General features: G+C 37.7%; 1 protein-coding gene across 4 annotated transcripts in view; it reads right to left on the bottom strand.

The window, feature by feature from the left end:
• Positions 1–17628, bottom strand: part of WWC3 (WWC family member 3) — a 98811-nt gene that overhangs the window by 15015 nt on the left and 66168 nt on the right. For 3 of the 4 annotated variants that reach the window (XM_030961838.1, XM_030961820.1, XM_030961811.1), the window contains exons 9-14: positions 13577–13819; positions 10581–10670; positions 8827–9401; positions 2711–2831; positions 1874–1948; positions 782–868 (exon numbers count right to left, since the gene is read on the bottom strand). In XM_030961838.1, the coding sequence (XP_030817698.1) occupies positions 782–868; positions 1874–1948; positions 2711–2831; positions 8827–9401; positions 10581–10670; positions 13577–13819 (1191 nt within the window). The remainder of the gene's footprint in view (positions 1–781; positions 869–1873; positions 1949–2710; positions 2832–8826; positions 9402–10580; positions 10671–13576; positions 13820–17628) is intronic. The other variant, XM_030961829.1, reaches the window with a different exon arrangement.

Consider the following 17628-nt stretch of genomic DNA (forward strand, 5'->3'; position numbering starts at 1 on the left):
GGAGATGTATTTCAATTTAACACCTCCCACCAAATGACTTATTTTACAATAAAACAATGTTATCGTACCTCCATTATCCTGCTTTCAAACAACCTCTCCCAGGGATAAAGATCAACAATTTTTACATGTTGAATTTCTTTAAAATATGCTAAGATGCATATCTCTAGATAAAAGTGTTTTATGACAACAATGATTATTTAAGAAACATTTATTAGAATAAACTCAGCTATGTTCTATATGTGATACAAAATTTGAAAAAGTAGCACAAGCTGTCAGAGGTTAAAAAACTCAATCTTTTGTACTGATTCTCAGCTAGTACTTGTGTTATCAGAAGTCTTTTATGGATACTCAAGGAGAGCTGTACAGGCCACAAAAGCCTGCAGATCCTTTGCTGTTGTTAGCATGTTTTCTGGTGTGGTTTTCTTTCTTAAAGATAAAAGGCAAGGTAGATCTCTTACTGATTAATACAGATGTTGCCACAGGTATTGAGAAAAATAGACTAAGCATACTCTGGAATATCACAGATATTTTTGAACAAACTTTCCTCTGCATAATAAACATGAAAGAACACAGAGACTACACTTGTTACTTGAATATTGTGACATTAGTTGTATAAAAGGGATATTTTGTGACCAGAACATTAATCCTTTCCTAATGGAAATTAAAACATACCATCTTCTCCAGAAATGGCTTAATTTTGAATGAAGCCAAATAAATCTATGGTATTTATAACTGCAACGTAAAACAAACAATGATGACTCTGGGTGAAGTTTAAGCTTACATTTTGCAGTTTTCTTTAACAACTAGACTAGTAAAGTTCTTCAGCTGTAATACATGGACTAGCAGACATTCGCTTCCACTGTCATGCCTGGAAAATAAATTTTCTGTGTTAGTCACCAATCATTGATAATTTGCTTAAGAAATAAAGATGAAGACTAAAGAGATTTAAGGAATGTAAAAGGATATTTTATTAAACAAATTTCTTGCACAAATCACTTTCAATCAAGAGCATTAATTACAGTAACAAAGTTAATAGAACTAAGTGAATTAAATATTACTAGCTTTAAATTAACAATGGCCTTCATATGCCTCTTGAAAGCAAACATGTTTTAACAAATACAGTCTTTACTTTAAACAGTTACACCATTTGCATTTGTGTGTGTGCATGTGTAACAACATATCAGTTACATTAGACAAATCCATCTGCATTATTTTCATGGGCTATTGAAAACAAATTTTAAAATTCTACTCTTTCACATCAGTACAAATTTTGAAATGCCACTAACAAACCTGGTCGATTTTTAAAACTTCTAATCTTAAGAATTAGTTTCCAAGGGGCAGAAAGGATTCTGGAGGGCTAAGATATGATATCCTGTCTTGTATGACAATAGTCTGCCCTTCTCCAGGCTACTCCCACTACCAACAAGAGCATGCCATAGGCACAGGATTTCAAAGATGTATTGTACAGCTGGGACTGTGCTGTATTTGTGTCTTTTCACCTGTGATTCTCCTAAGGTAATACTCCTTTAGCTGGCATAAAAAGATCTTGCTTACAGAGACATATCCCTATACCCAAACCCACATTAACAGCCCAGACAATGAAAATAAATGCTACTGAAAGAAGTAATGAATGTCCCTTTTATCAGTCAGCATTGCAAGGACACTGAATGAATTTTGGTTAAGTCATATTCCCAACACAAAATGGCACGTGACTGACTAATCTGTATACCCACTGAACTTTGGCTGCCAGTTGAGAAACTTCTTAAAAACTCCCACCATGATTAAGTTTATTTAAAAGCTAAAAATCATAAGCAGGAAAAGTAGTGAGCAATTCCTGTAGAGTTGACAGGGAGAAAGAGGAGTAATTACTCACAGAAATCCAACATGTATTTGTGGTTCTTCATTACTGGCAGCATCACCATAAACAGGCTCTTCCAGATCTTCATTCCTGCAGGAACAGAAAGTACTGTAAACTACACAGTGACCTAAGCTGCTAAATGATGAACTAGCATTTATTCTGTGATTTGTGGATATAAGCAATTATTTAGCAATACAGGAGGGACTGGTAATGTAGAAGGAATTGAGACATCTATATAAAAACACACAGTAGTAGTAATTCACAATTGTAAAAAATGAGGTTTTAGAATTAGTCTTTCAAAATATTTAGGTTATTTTAGTATTTATTTTTTCTTCCATTTCTCTTTAGCATCCTCCAAACCTTATCTTCTTCCTAGTTACTGCTTCCTGTGTTAAAACAGTTGTATTAAGTAACATGTCTTTCTACATCCCTCAATCACTCGGTCAATCTATGTGTTTTTTGGCTTTTGACAGTTCATATATTTCTTCCTTGAAGTTATACTTTTATCACAGGATACTCAGAATTGTAAGTCACACTCTGTATAATTTTATTTTGTTACAGATGGTTGAAATAAAATTACTGATTTATGACTAACAGGATGAGAAAACTATCTTTCAAGGGAGATACGATGTTAAAATGTCAGAGAGAAAAAAGCAAAAGGGACTTGGCACTTGAAGATGACAGTGGACTGCTTGTAAAAAGCTTCCTTCCTTTAAAACATGCCATCTAGTAGTTTTATGTTACTAACAAGTAGCAATTTTGAAAGCCTACACATAAATTCACAACTAATTCTTTTGGGCCATGTGGCAGAACAGGAATATTTCCAGCTTACTATGCATTTATACACCTGACCTTTTGCTTAAAGCTTCAAACACGCCACTGTCACTAGCCAGTGAATGATCTGAGAGACATGCTGAAACTCGCCTGGCTCTCCTCTCCGATCTTCTGCCGCTGTCTCCGCGCAGAGTTACAGCTGCCATGGAGAAAAAAGGGACAGCAACATCAGCTCAAGGCAACTTCTTCAAAATTAAACAAGAAACATCTATTGTATCAAAGCTAGCAGCAAAACAGCACAAATGCAGTTCACTGTTTTTTCTTCTAACTTTAAGTTAAAAGCCTAGAATAGGATTGACCGGAGATTTTCTGTGGGAGTATTAAGGAAGGAAGTTTGTGGCTAATTGCTCTGTGACAAGACTAAGTATAAACCAATTGTATTGTTACTAAATGTTTTTCTGGTAGAGTAATTCCTTCCTAAAGGAAGACTTACATTAATTCACATACGTACACATGATAGCCTAAGCTTTTCAGATTTACCTACTGAATATACAATAGGTTGAAAACAAACACAGAGACTAATTCTTTTTTAAAGTTATCTGATAATACAATGTGAGGTTTTGTTCTCATTTGTTTCCTAATACAAAGTCTCAAAGTATACTGTTTATACCATCACATAATAGCAGCTTTTATTTACAGTCTGAGAGGCATTATCAAAAAGAACCAGTGTTTTCCAGCTCACTCAGACCACTGGTTTTTTTTCAAATTCTTGGTGAATTACTTTGAAAACTGACTGGGGGAAGTAGGAAGTAATGTTCGACCTTCTTTGCTACTCTTCCCTGAATCACCAGCCATACAATAAACAGAAACTCAGCAATCACTTTCACGTTTTAAGTGTACCAACAAAATTATGTTATACACTGGGTTTTGCACAGGCAAGTAGGCAGAGCAGCTACCAATCCTTTAAAGTACGTCCACAAGCAGTAACATTCAAGAACTGCATAGAAAAGGCTTAAACACTTTAACAACATCTCCTAACTTGAGGTTGTTTTCCTCTGAGTCCTAGAGAAAACCTCTAAACAGACTTGCCAAGTGCAGTTTCTTCACTGTGCAGAGAACTTTTACCCTCTTTTGCTTAAGGTTCAAAGAGTGTCCTCAAATCAGGAAAGCAGTGGTAAAGAGGTGGCACTTCAAAAGTGGGGAAAGCATTTCATTTGCTTCTGCTCATGCTTACAAACTTAAGACAGCATGGAAGCATTGACAGTTCCAGCAGAGTGAAGTAGCACAATGCATGGGGGACAAGCACCAGCTGACATTTACAGCTTACAGCCCCAAGAAGGGATGAAGCCTCTCTTACTCAAAGTAACAACTTGTTACGTGCCTCTGCTGCACATTATCATGAGCCACCCCCCTCATGGTGCCCACCTCACTTCCCACCCAAGCACCATCAGGACAGGACATCAGGACAGGAGAACTTGATAAAACTCTTCCAGATCAACACAACCACGCTGCTACTATCAACAGAAGGCTCTGGCTAAGGTCAGCTTTAACCCACTGTGGAACTGCCAGAGAAGGTGCATCATTCCTGTCACCAGGCCACTAACAGAAGCATGTTACCAAAGGTGTTACAAAAATCACCTCATCCTGTTTGGAGCTAAAACTCCTATATATCAGCAGAGCCAGGTCTCTGTCCTTTGGATTCATAAGTAGCCCTATAGACCTCTCCTCCAAATTCAATGAAGGATTTAGTCACCTTTAGGTATTCAGGAAATTTATTTGCTGGCTAGGAACCTGTACTTGTCTCTGCACCCCAGGAAAGAACCAGCACTCCTCCCCATCCCACCCTTCTTGCACGTCTTGTACACATCATGCAGTGCTACTCATGACATCCTGACCACAAATGAGAGCCAAGTTCAAGTGAGCACACAGAAAGTAAAAAAAGGTATTTGAACCACGCTCTCCTCTTTATCACTTGTACAAAAGTGGTGCTTTTGTGGGTTGTTTTGATTGGGTTTTTTTTTTTTGGTTGGTTTGGTTTTTTTCCTTCCTTTTTTTTTTCAAGGACTTTTATTTGGTAAGCCTACCTCACTGTCTGGTATTTATGAAGTATATTCTGTCACTTGTATTTATGAAGAATCATAAGAATCATGAAGCACTTGCAGTCTGTAGAGACTCTACATATTAAAGTTTCTCCAAAATTTTACATCACTGGAAAGAGGTTGAACTTCACAAAAGCTGTTTTTTCTTTTAAAGTGCTTCTATAATTTCTGTAATAATTTCAACAAGTTACACTACAACAACTTCTTTTTGCAAATAAGCCCTTAGCTCACCCCCTATGTGAACACTTGGTATAAACTAACACTTGGTAGCAGAGGAAAGATCCTGTGGACTCTGTCCTTGGAAGGCTCATGTTTCCAGTCTGGCTGGAAGGAAAAGCTGGTCTCAAGCACCAATATAATAAAATGAAAAGCTAACACATTACAACAATGTTGCAACTTGACAGTGACTTGCTCACTGTCTGCAGGCCATGGAAGCATTCAATAACCTCTGGACAATGGCAGCAAATTTGGGAGAGATACAAACACCAGAATATCCCCTTGACGTGGGGGGTGTAAAGAATCAGCAGGAAAAATTGGTCGAGATCAAAGACACACCAAATTTTGGTTTAAGAAAAAAGCTTAGCACAGACTTTGCAATGCTGGAAGCTAAAGAATTGCTTAAAAATTAGGTTTCTAAGACCATTACCTTACATTTTCTTATTTAAATAACAAAATCAGTAAACAAGAGGTATGATTTTCCAGAACTACTGGGTGCCAAAGCTTGATAAATATAAGACAGCCCTGAATGAAAGAACATTCTCATTATCATTAGTTGAAAAAGTGAACTTCAAAGCAAATTTTGCTGTCCAAACTTTCATTTGCTAAGAAATCACATAAATAAATCTAAAGCGTGTTTCACAAGCTTAAGTGACTAGAAATACTGCATGTCAGCTCAAAATGCATTAATAAAAGAGTAGAACACTCTCATAAAAACTAAATCTGAGACAAAAACAGACCTTACCTACCATAATGCTGTCAGACGTTATTATTATATAACAAAGGTGAAAGTCAAAGAATGCTTTCCCCAGGAATTTAACTACAGCTGTGAATGTGTTGTTTAGTTGACATAGCAAGAAAATTAAGTATGCCATAATGATTAAACAGATACAGCAAAATATCAAACAAAACCAAATGTAGCAGAATCTCCCGATTCTTCTCATGCAACTCCAAAAAAAAAACCAAACCAAAACAACCCACCCCAAAAGAAAACAACCAACACATCACACAGAAAAACACACAATAAGAAATTTCAGGCTCACTTACAGTGAATTTTTCTGTTGTGCCGCATGAGAAACAAGACAAAAAGCATACAGTGACAAATCACCCTTTAAATCTCTGACAGTATTTTATAAACAAGAGATTATTTAGGCATTAAAAGAAATTTAGCATTTGAAAGATTTGGTATACAGAAGAGATAGCGAAGACATTCAAGCCCAATATTTTATTAACATGTTTCGTCCCACTCCCAGCTTTATAAATATGATGGATTTAACTTTTCAAGCATATTCCCTCCATTCATACATGAAAACTTATTTCACAATGTGACCTGTGACAGATGCAGAACAATTAAACAGCAAATCAGCAACTGAACATCAAAATTGCAGTTCCTGAAGTGCCCCTTGAACTTTTTCAAGCGCTGCATCAGTGCAAAGTTCATGCAGTTTATTCAGTGCTAACCCTCCCAGCCCCCATTATTTGCAAATTACCAAAATTACTTCATGCTTTGCCTACTGAAGGAGCAGGCCAAGGTTTGCGGGAACCAAGACCTCCTGTTTTTGCAGCACAGCATTCTGCTGCCAGGCCATCGGGTGGCAGTAGCAGGGTACACTGCATGGTACCTCACAGAAACCCAAAATCCCAGCATCTGCCAGCTCCCAGCTCTGGCAAACAAGCTGGATGCTCCATCCAATTCTTCCAGGAAAAGAGTACAAAACCAAAATACTTTCAAAAGTTTCAACTGCTACTTGCAAACAACTGCATTACAATTCCAAACCACCAGCTAGTGAGTGTAGAACTCAAAGCAGGCAAAAATCAGCAAGGTTAAAATTTTGTAAGCAATTGTTTCCAAATGCAAATATCAAAAATAAAAAAGTCTCAAAAGAAGGCAGCCTGGCTACCTTTTAATCACACGTTCTTCCTCAAAAAGCAACACAAAATGCTCTTGTTTTACACAGAGAAAAGCTGTAACCCTCTGGGCTAGGAGCTGGACACTGCAGTACTGACAGCAGGTTAATCACAGAGGTTTTCAGACAAATGTGAAAAGTGTAGAAACACAGCAGAGAACTGAGAAAAGGAAAATCAAAGCAGGAAGCTGCCCTTCATCCTGTATTGCTGCCTAGGCCCTCACACTAGGTCTTCACTTCTAGGAAACACATACAAGCTATAAATGAACTACTTAGATACTTTCACTTACCACAATGGGTGAAGACATGCTGTGGTCTGATCTGAGGTTTAAAGAAAGCCTCAGGAAGCCTCTTCACAGCACTAATTTAAGAACAAGTTTTCATGCTGGTCTCTGGAATTCTGTTTATTTTGGTCTGAAAGCTACACTATGGGCACTAGAAATGTTGACAGCTAGTAAAAGTAAATTCTGCTGCAGTATCTTCTGGCAGTGCTAGCTGCATTAAGGAAAGTAGGTAAGTCTAGACTCAAATGCTTTTGAACAATACAGGCTTTTTAGCACTGTGGCAATGATTTCTTTTTTAAAATGAAAACCAGAAAGGTTTTCTGTAAATACCATCAATGTTCCTTTGTATTATCACTTGCCAAGTAAGATTTTGGTAGGATAATATGATCCATTCTCTGGTTATAGTTCATATTACTCCTGACATCATGAGTCCTGAATGCAACATTCTACACAATGCTAACACAGAATTCTGGATATAGAAATGAGATGGGATTCACAACATTTAATATTAAACGAAACTCTAAAAGCCTTTTTCTACTGGTATGGTATTATCAAAAAAGCAAGCAAGTCAACACACAAAAATATTATCATGATTATCTTTTTCATATTAAGAGCAGTTCTTCATTTGGTTGGTCAAAACAGGAAAATAAATTTGTCATGTGCCTGTATGCTCAGGCTTTTAATTTTGTTTCATTTTTTCAAAAGTTTTCTATTTCCTCTTTTGATTTCTCTAATTTATGTTTCTCAACTGCAGTGCTTTCAGAAGCTTCTGCCAAGGCAAGCTAAAGCAAGTCCCTCAATTTGACAGTCCAGCAGGAAAGGAAAACTCAACAGTGCATGTGCTGTGCTAGCTGCACCCATCACCCCTCTGCCATCAGAGCACACAGGGGTGCCCAAAAACAATCAGACAAGATGCACAACATCCCACACATCCCCTACAAAAGATGCTCCTTTGCTGGTGAAGCATCAACTCATGAGTGCAGCATGCACTCATTACAGCCATGCCACTGTGGCTTCTGCTCCTCACAGAACTTGGACACGGGAACCTGGGCTGGACTATGTACAAGTTCAACATGTAGTCAGCCAGACTTCAAGGACAGTCAGAAGCATCACCTTATATTTTGTGTTCAGGTTTTTTTTGTAGGGAACAGTTGTTTGTTATTTCCTATGTCTCCTGAGTTTGCTTTGCTTTCTCACCTCATATTTTGTGTTCAGGTTTTTTTTGTAGGGAACAGTTGTTTGTTATTTCCTATGTCTCCTGAGTTTGCTTTGCTTTCCATTATCAGAATAAAGGCAACATCAGCACAACTGGGGGCATCAGAAGTAACTAACCCATACTTTTTCTTACTAATACTTTACTCAGTCTTGCTAGGTCCTTGAAAGGCTACACTCCAATGAAAGTCTATATTCCATTCCCTTTCTTCCAGTCAATTCACCACTGTTTTAAGATCTATTGACAAGGATTTCTCTATTCTTGCATCTCTTTGCCCTAAAACTAGAGTTTGGGTTTGGGGGATTTTCCTTGTTTTGGTCAGGCTTTTAACAGGTAACACCTACCATGCAATTTTACTACCTGATGGTAGTAAAATAAGCCTAACTCAGGAACAATCTCTACTGTGCTGGCATGCGTAGGTCTGTGTGACATTTTCTAAGACAATGTGGCAAAATAATACTATCCATAAACTCACCTCCACCAGTTTGGACAGCAGTCAGGTGTGGTCCCATTTCTCGCAGCCCTTCACTGTCCAGAGGGTAAGCAGACGTCTGAGATGAGCTCGTGCCTTGTGCATCATCGTCACCCAAGGCTGTGGTCTGAGCCCTGAGCATTTCCAGGGCTCCTATGCCTGCAATCTCCTCAAACCCCTCTGACATCTGAGCCAATGGAGAATCCCGTGATGCAGAGAGAAATGGGGTGTCCAGAGGCGAGCTTGGAGGAGACAAGGATGACAAGGAGGAGCGCGACGACAGCGACGCCAGGGACTGCGGCGTATCCAGGGACCTGCGCTGCTTGTTGAAATTGGAGTGTCCCATGGGATCAGCATAGGGCACGTCCTTGGTGAGCGCCTCGAAGGGAATGATGTCAAAGCGCAAGTGCTGCCCGTAGTCTGTAACGCTGTCTGCCTTGTCGTACTGGGGGAGGCCGTAGATGTCCGTGAAGCTGACTGAGCTGAGGGAGCCTCTGCTGGAGGCCAAGGATCCTCGACTGGAGGCCAGGGATCCCCTACTGCTGCCAGAGGACATGGTGAGGGTGCTAGCTGACAGACTATGGCATGCAAAGAAAGAGAAAACACAAAAATGCCCTTTCAGATATAATCACAACAACCAATGCAGACATTAAAACACTAATCCAGATTACACAAGCAATTTTAAATGTATTCAGTATGGTGACATGGAAAGATGATTTGGCATTTTAAAGTCTAGCTCATGTCTCTTGCCCTGGTCTCAAGCACAGCCATGACTGGAGTAGTACACGGGACAACCAGATCAGGGCTAAGTGCCTGAAGACAACACTCCAATAACATCCAAGAGCAGGATGAGCCTACTCTTTTGTCCAACATGTAAACAGCTGTGATTTGGCAGAAAAGAGGCCAGAGTAGGCTCTAGCTCAGCAAACTCAATGTAAAGCCAGGAAGGATAGATTACCACGATCCAGCTCAAATTTACATTAATGATTGGTCATAAACAATCCAAGGAGAAGAGGTGCAAAGGGATTTGCAAAGTCCTAACAAACTGACTGCTGTGTAAGCCTCACTCTCACAGGTTTTTCCAATGCAAAATAAGAAGAGTTTAGGATGAATCCTATTCCACTTCCTCTTACCATTCTCAGTTAAGGGGAGCGAGAATATTAATGCCAGAGAGAGATGAAGTGAGACAGGAACTCAGCAGGAATTGAGCTTTTGATGCTGCTATGGTGTTAAACTGAAGAATCCCCAAGAGCTGCATCTCAAAAGGCAGCTGTGAGTGCGAATATGCAAAATATTCTGAACTTCAGGTGTGAGTCTTAACACATCCTCGTATTTAAATAGCAAAATTTTGTCATCTTACCAGACATCAAAACGCCCTACCTTTGAAGGTATCAGAATATTAAGAAACCAGAGAATTTAAATCTGTTGTAGTATTGTTACAGTTTCACTATGGGCTATCTGCCCATAGTGAAACTGTAATACTACAACAGATTTTAATAACTTATCTCCTTTTCAGAAAATAAGGTAACATAAAATTCCCAGCTACACTTAATAACGTACCCCAAATAGCCATCACTAATACTATTTATAAAACTCCATCCAAATCATCACATTCCACAGAGCAAAGCATATAAATGTAGTGAAAAATTAATTTACTTGGCATATATACACAGAAGTATAAAAGATAAACTTCATACATTATTAATATTCTTCTCTGCTGTAGTTACTTCCAAACCTGCTGCTTTTACATAACTTACCTTTTTAACTGGGAGTGTAAATATGAGGTTAAACGTGTAGCTTCTTCTAGTTGCATAAGCAAACAATTTCTCTTCTCCTGTAACAGTATCCTATAATTAAACACATACATATTACTATTTTCTTCATCACAATAGTGTTCAAAAAGTGCTAGGCGCTTCCCAAGTGTGGAAAAACATCAATGCATTGAAGTCTGGAATACTGAAAAAAGTTGCATTGATTAATGAAAAGTTTATGCTGCTCATATGCAGCAAAGGTAATTCCACCAAGAACACAAGAACCAAGACTCCAGGAGAATTCCCAGACAAGAAAAGTAACTGAACCCTAATGTAAGAGTCATGATGCTGAAAATACATTAAAGCAATTAGCAGTCATAAGAAGTCCTACGTAAAAATATCAGACTCTACAAGATCATTTTTCTTCTTTTGCCATCAACCTGATGCTGCTATTAAAATACTATGCCCTTCCACCTTGTCACAAAAAAAATATTCCAAGACAATTAGTGTAAAATTTCAAAGATAAAAAGAAAATTTTTGAAGGACTTCTGTTAAGCATAACCACCTATGTCAAATTTAAGCTTTTATTCTATGTGTCTCAGGTGCATTTAACATTATATTTAAGCAGTCAACACAGCATCTTGACTACAATTTTATGAGAAAAATCTTAAGCTGCAACTTGTTTTTTGCCCATTCTAATAACAAGCAGCTGAATTAGTCAGTACCACTACCACAACAGAAATGGAATGTAACTTTAATGCCATCAATCTCACAAACCTACAAAATATCTTAAATTCAGTATTCTGACATTATCAGAATTGCAAATCATAGATTTTATCTACCATCTACTCTTTTTCTGGACCCAGAATTATATTCCTGATGTTTTGTTTTTCCAAGCCCAACCACTAAACTTCAAGATAGTATGAGGGTGGTATTCTGGTTTGTGTTGTACATTTTAAATGTCCAGGAAAGTTACAGCTCCAGCCCTACATCACAAGGTGTTTGGAAATGGAGATTCTGACAAAGGGTTTGGAGAAAGGAGATCAAAGTTACTGTGCTGCCTCAGACATTCCTCAGCTGCAAAGACAGCTGTTAGAATTCAACATATTAATGAACAGGACTTAAAAATCAACAGAAACTATTTTAAAATAAACAGAAAACTGTTTTATCCAGTTCTACTGGATACAGCACCTCTCAAGCTTTTTTCCTCCCTCTGTGCACCCCAGGCCAGGTTAACTAGCGGCACAAGGAAGGCTGCAGCTCAGCTATGCAAACTTACACCATATAGGCACTGCATGCAGGAACCAAAAGAAAAGGACAAATGGACACAAGAAACTTAACTGATTCAAAAGCTTGCAGGTGAAAGCAGAGATATTTACACCATCTATTGTAAAAAACAAACTTAGGAACCTACACTCAACAGTGATAGATTCTGCAGGGTAGGTACCTGTGCTAAAAGGTAAGAAATGCCTCCAACTAAGGCTGTCAGCCAATATTAACAAAAACAAAGAACAAAACCTTCTGTCACACAGATTTTAAGTTCATTCTGATCTGTGCATAACTCAGTGCCTTTAAAACTCAGTAACAGAAGTGTTAATTATTTAAGAAAGAAACATCTTTGTATTTCACAATTAGAATAAAGTGGAAATACAAAAGCAGAATTAGAAATATTTTTGGTTATTTCTGAGTCTAAAACAAACAAAAAATCAGGGCTACTAATAGTTAAGCTTTCCTCAAATTTTTGTCATAAAAAATAGAGTGCCCATCAGTATTATTCTAACTTCTGCTCAACTTTCTGCTAGCATTTGAAATATCAAGTACCACAGTAGAATGCTGGTTTCCACAGCATGACCTCCATGGAAAAATAGCTTAGCCTTCTTGCTAACACAGTATGCACTACCTAACATGAGAGCCCAAAAACAACAAATAAAACTTACTACACGACAGAGTAAAGTGAACTCCCTTTTCTGTCAGTTTAAGCTGGAAAACCAATGTAACAATATGGCAAAAATTGCAAAATATATTATACTGACCTGCAAGCTGGCTGTGAATTTTCTGTTTATTACCTGAATTTGCTGTCTGAAGTAAGCATTTCCAAAGAAACTGAAGTTGTCAAAATCTGTACATGGAAAGCACTTCCAAATATTTTTAAAGTGTCTTAATTGTGTAAATATTAACCTTTACACAGATCACATTAAAGCTGGTTCTTGTAGGTTTTCCTGAAGTGTCAAAGCTGAGGTTTTACCACTATTTATGAGAAGCAAGAACAAGTAGTTTCTTGCTTTCACTGGAAGCAGTCTATGGTAAAAAGAGATTAAGAGGTTTTGTCCTTTTCTCTCTCTGGCTACAGGAAAAGCTAAGCAACTTTGAAATAAACACTGAGTTTCCACTAATATATTTTTGGGTTTTTTATTATATATATAACTTGATTTTTAAGTTTTCAAGAATGACTTTGCTTACTATGTTCCTGAATGTCAGAACTGGGATGTGTTCCCACTGCTGAGATTGCAAATGAAAAGGAAATATCGTATATAAAAGGCAACAAAGCCATAATCATTTAACTTTCCTGTTATAGGCCAGAAACTAAATATAGCAAAGGATCTTTGTTCTGATGCTTTTGGAGATGACTACTACTCCACTGCAAAGAACAGAAAAATATTTCACCATCCAGGTACTGTCATTCAGGTCTATTATCAGACAGTATTGCTCAGACCTATTCCAAGCATCTTTCAAGATTTTATTCAGATTTCTTCTTCCTATTCAGAATGTTTAGATGAATGAAAGGAAAACGAACTAGTCAACATCCCTGTGACTCTGCTTCAGAAAAGCTCAAGACAGATAGAATTAAATAGTGACAGGAGTGGTCTTCTACTTTTTTGAAACTAATTTTTTCTCTAGCAATTTACTTTTTTCCTTAAACACAATGAAATTCCCTACTCTTCCTTTTGAAGCTACCTACATGGATCTCACAATAGAGGAGAAAACAATCCAGGTTCCCAAACCTTTCAGTGGCCCCATGAGCAGACGTTGCTCGAGCTCGCTGAATTTCATCCTCCAAGCGTCTTTTTTCTTCCTCCAGACGTGCAATGTCTTCTGGGGATCGTCTCTGCTGACTGATGAGCTGCAGCTCCTGAAGAAGAGCCTCCTTCTCCTTGATGAGCTGGAGACGGTCCCTGTCTGCTTCAGCCATTCCTGGCCAGGATTCATTATCCAGCAACGCCAGCTGCTGTTGTATATTTGAAACTCTTTGAAAGAGAATAAATATATTTCAAAATGCAGAAGAGAAAGACAAGAGGAAATATATCAGAACATGAAACCTGTTAATGCCTGTGCCTTTTTTCTTCTAAATATCAAATCAAGAAAATTTAGAGGGGTTTGGGAGGATTGTTTCTGAGTTTTGAGGTGGGCTTGTTTTTGGAGAGTTTTGTTTGGTTGATTGGTTTTAGGAGTTTTTAAATTGTTTTGTGTATTTTTAAAACATCGAACAACTGCAAGTGTTCCTACATGTGTAGATGTGTGAGAACTACAGTGGTTTTATCTACTGTATAGACAATATCTGTCTTCACACCTTTCTCATTTTGTAATAAATCAATTAATATTTTAGAGCTTGAGTTTACTGCCTGTACAGCTGATGAAGCTGAATATTTTCTTATTCATCCTTCTTCTACAATCAGATCTTAAATTGGGATTTCAAAAGTGTAGTAAGAATTTGAAGAGGCTGAAGGTGAGACACTTAACTAGTGACAACAGGTCCATGCAATCATGTCGCACCTCGCAGAGGAATGGTTCAAGGGGCCGAAAATATTAGGCTACCCTAAATGACAAATTCTAAAAAATTTAAAATTTTAAAGCTGCCATTAAAACAAAAACATCAGTCTGGAAAAAAGATTTACTGGTTACAAAATATAAGTGCCTTTAGATGAATCGATCATAAAATGTGCAATTAAATAAGCTAACTTGGGATTTTTTCTCTAGTACGCTTATAGTTAGAAGTAGTTTCTTGTATCTCAACATGCTGTACCATTACACGAAACAACAGTTTTAAGAATAATTCCACAGCTGACAATTTAAGAAAATGTTCTTTTAAAAACAAATTTTGAACTCTTATCAGTATTACCAAGAACACTAAAGCTAGACATTTCATGAATGTTTCTTTTGGCATAAGAGGGAGAACACTTACTGTTAGGTATTTATGTTTGTCTTGCAATGGCAATTTAGACACTTTAGAATTTAACAGCTAAAATTAGAGGTAAGTAAGAGAAAACCTAACTTTCTGATTTTTGAACACTTGAAACTCAAGAACTGTACAATATTTATGCAGTTTATACCTCAGTTTCATCTTCACTTTGAAATGGTAGCATTCAAAGATCAGTACCTCTATAAGATTACTACCCTTTAAATAAATTGGGCACATAATAAAATAAATAAATAAATAAATAAAGCACTTTCAAGTCAGCCACAAAAGTGGGATACCGCTCATTGGTTTTCTTAAAATAATATTTTTCCAAAATATCTGGTAAGAAAGAAAATTATTAACAAAAAAAGCAAGGTAAAGGCACATAACACACAAACAGAAGATTCACAGTGTGATAATGTGATTATGAACAAAAGAAAAGGCATCGACATGACAAAGGCAATGTTTCCCCCCTCTGAAAACAAAAGTTCATGCAATAAGATTTATTTCCTACTAACATCTGGGAAGTATTTGGCCATCTTATTATCGGGGGAAGGGAATAAACTATCAATATAAGTAATTTGGCAGTGACTGCATCCATATACGAAGAAGAATTTTACTGCAATTTCCCCACACCCCTTAGATTTCATTTCAGCAAGTAAAGAAATTGGGTATTATGTCACATTTTTGTCTAAAGCAGAATTCTTTATCAAGCCCTTCAATACCATTTCCTCCTCCTTGCATTAATAATAAACTTCCTGCCAATAGCTACTGAAGGCACCACTGTGGATCGATACACACAGTCTACATATTTCATGCCTCAGCTATTGAGTATGAATTCCAGATGCAGCTTCCTGAAGAGCACCTCGCCCCACTGACCAAATGTCAGGGCCAGGAAGAGCAAGAAAGGCCAGGATGATCTCTTCTCTCTCCTACCCAGGCTGCTCTGCTGTTAAATATTCAGTAAACACTCCTGAAGCACACAGAGCTTGATTTTCAGGTGTTCAGTGCCAAATGAAACAAATAAGGACTCAAGATCCTTTCAACAGAATCACAGAATTCCGGTACAATTGAGTTATCACAGCTTGGCAAGTGAGTGTGAATCATATGAGCCTGGACTATTTGATTGTGTTCATAAGCTTTTACACAGCTTGTGGACAAAAGAAGATGAGATTCATCTGAAGTCTCTGTGTTTCTTCATAAGACAGCTGAAGTACTGACCCTTTCCTTCATTTTAACACTCGCAATTGTTTTGCTAGTCATTTTTACATTGCAGGGGGAGCTGGGTAAGAAACAGACCACAGGTACAAATGAATACTAATGAAGGCAACAAGGAAGAGAGAAGTATGATCAGGGAAGAGATTCCCCTCTTTCAGTGCTAGTGAATGAGTGATTCCACGTGTCTGTGAAGTAAAACACCACCTTCACTAAATACAAGAGGTTTTAATTTAGACTCTTGAGCTTGCTGAGAGCACGTAACTCCCTTTGTGTATGACATTCCAGCTTAAAGTTTGTTTTTTCCCTTCAATTTCTGTTATGGTGATGCTTTGAAAGTAGGAAGTTCTCATACAATAACTTAATTATACTGTTATTAAAGAAGGGAAAGTACTGCTGTGGACAAGGTTTGTATCACTGAAGAGTTCCAAAATCTGATTAGGTATTTACTTTGATTCCCTTGACACTCTTAGCTAGCTCTTTCAGCTAGCTCTTCTTGTTTCTACAGTCTTCCCTTTACACAAAGAAAAAGCAGGCACAAAACACTATATAACGCAGGAATCTGTTGAAGCACCAATAAGCCAGTTTTATGCAACCTCTATTTGCTGCACATGAACTGAGGTTTTGGAGCAATTTTGTTGCTTGCTTTCCACTGGGGAATCCCTCTGTATGGTAAGCTGTTCCAAGAAGTTACCAGCAACAAACTTGAATATTTATCTCCTTGGACAGAAGACACCCCTAAGGCTTTTATGGTCTCATTCACCCAAAATTACAAAAAGAAAATTGGAGTAGTCATGTTTAGTTATCCTCAGAACTCAATAAAAAAGCTCTCTTAAGTATGTTCCATAACTGCAATCTGTCTCTTCAAGCACAAACTTTTCTTCCAATCACAATAAATACATGAATAAGCCATCTCACTAAGCTTGCCTATGCCAGACTTTACGCCTGTACCACACCAGCCATTCTCACTGCTGCTGTGTTAGAAGAAAATGGCTGTTGTCAAACTCCATGCATATATTAACCTGCCTTAAAATACCCACTTAAATCAATGACTTGACATAGATTGCAACCTAAAGTGGGAAAAAAAAAATTTAGGATCCTTTATGAAGCCTCTGTTTTTCAAACACATTTTTCCTTCCTAACAAGTATTTTAAAGATACTATTTTTTTAACTGTAGTGACTGCAAAAGAGTGCTTTTATCTGGCCTAATGCCAGACACTGAGGTCCCTACTGATCCAGTCATTTAACATATTCCTGTGGAAAAAACTGTTAATTTTGTGCCATCAACATTCCAGGCATTTTGCCCATTCCCATCCTTGCATAACAAGTGCTGGGGAGCTTGCATTCCTCACTGGAGTAGGTGGTATCAAATGACTGGTTCCCTAGGTAGGCAGGCCAACTTGGTGCTTAATTCAGTATTTAAAATTTCAAATGGAGATGAACATAACAGTTCCTGTTAAGGGAGGGGCACAGATGGGATGACAAAGGTTTAATCTGGTGATGATCTTAAGCAAACACTGACTTGAAATGGCACATCTGTCCTGAAATTGCCATACCTAGGTATCTAGAATGATGTCTCACTCAAGAAAATGCAGACACAGCATGAGGATGAAGATCAGTAGAGACACTAGTTTACTATGCAAACTACATAGTGGGGAAAAAAAG

The sequence above is a fragment of the Camarhynchus parvulus genome, chromosome 1, assembly GCF_901933205.1.
Source record: "Camarhynchus parvulus chromosome 1, STF_HiC, whole genome shotgun sequence".
NCBI classification, from domain to species: Eukaryota; Metazoa; Chordata; class Aves; order Passeriformes; family Thraupidae; genus Camarhynchus; species Camarhynchus parvulus.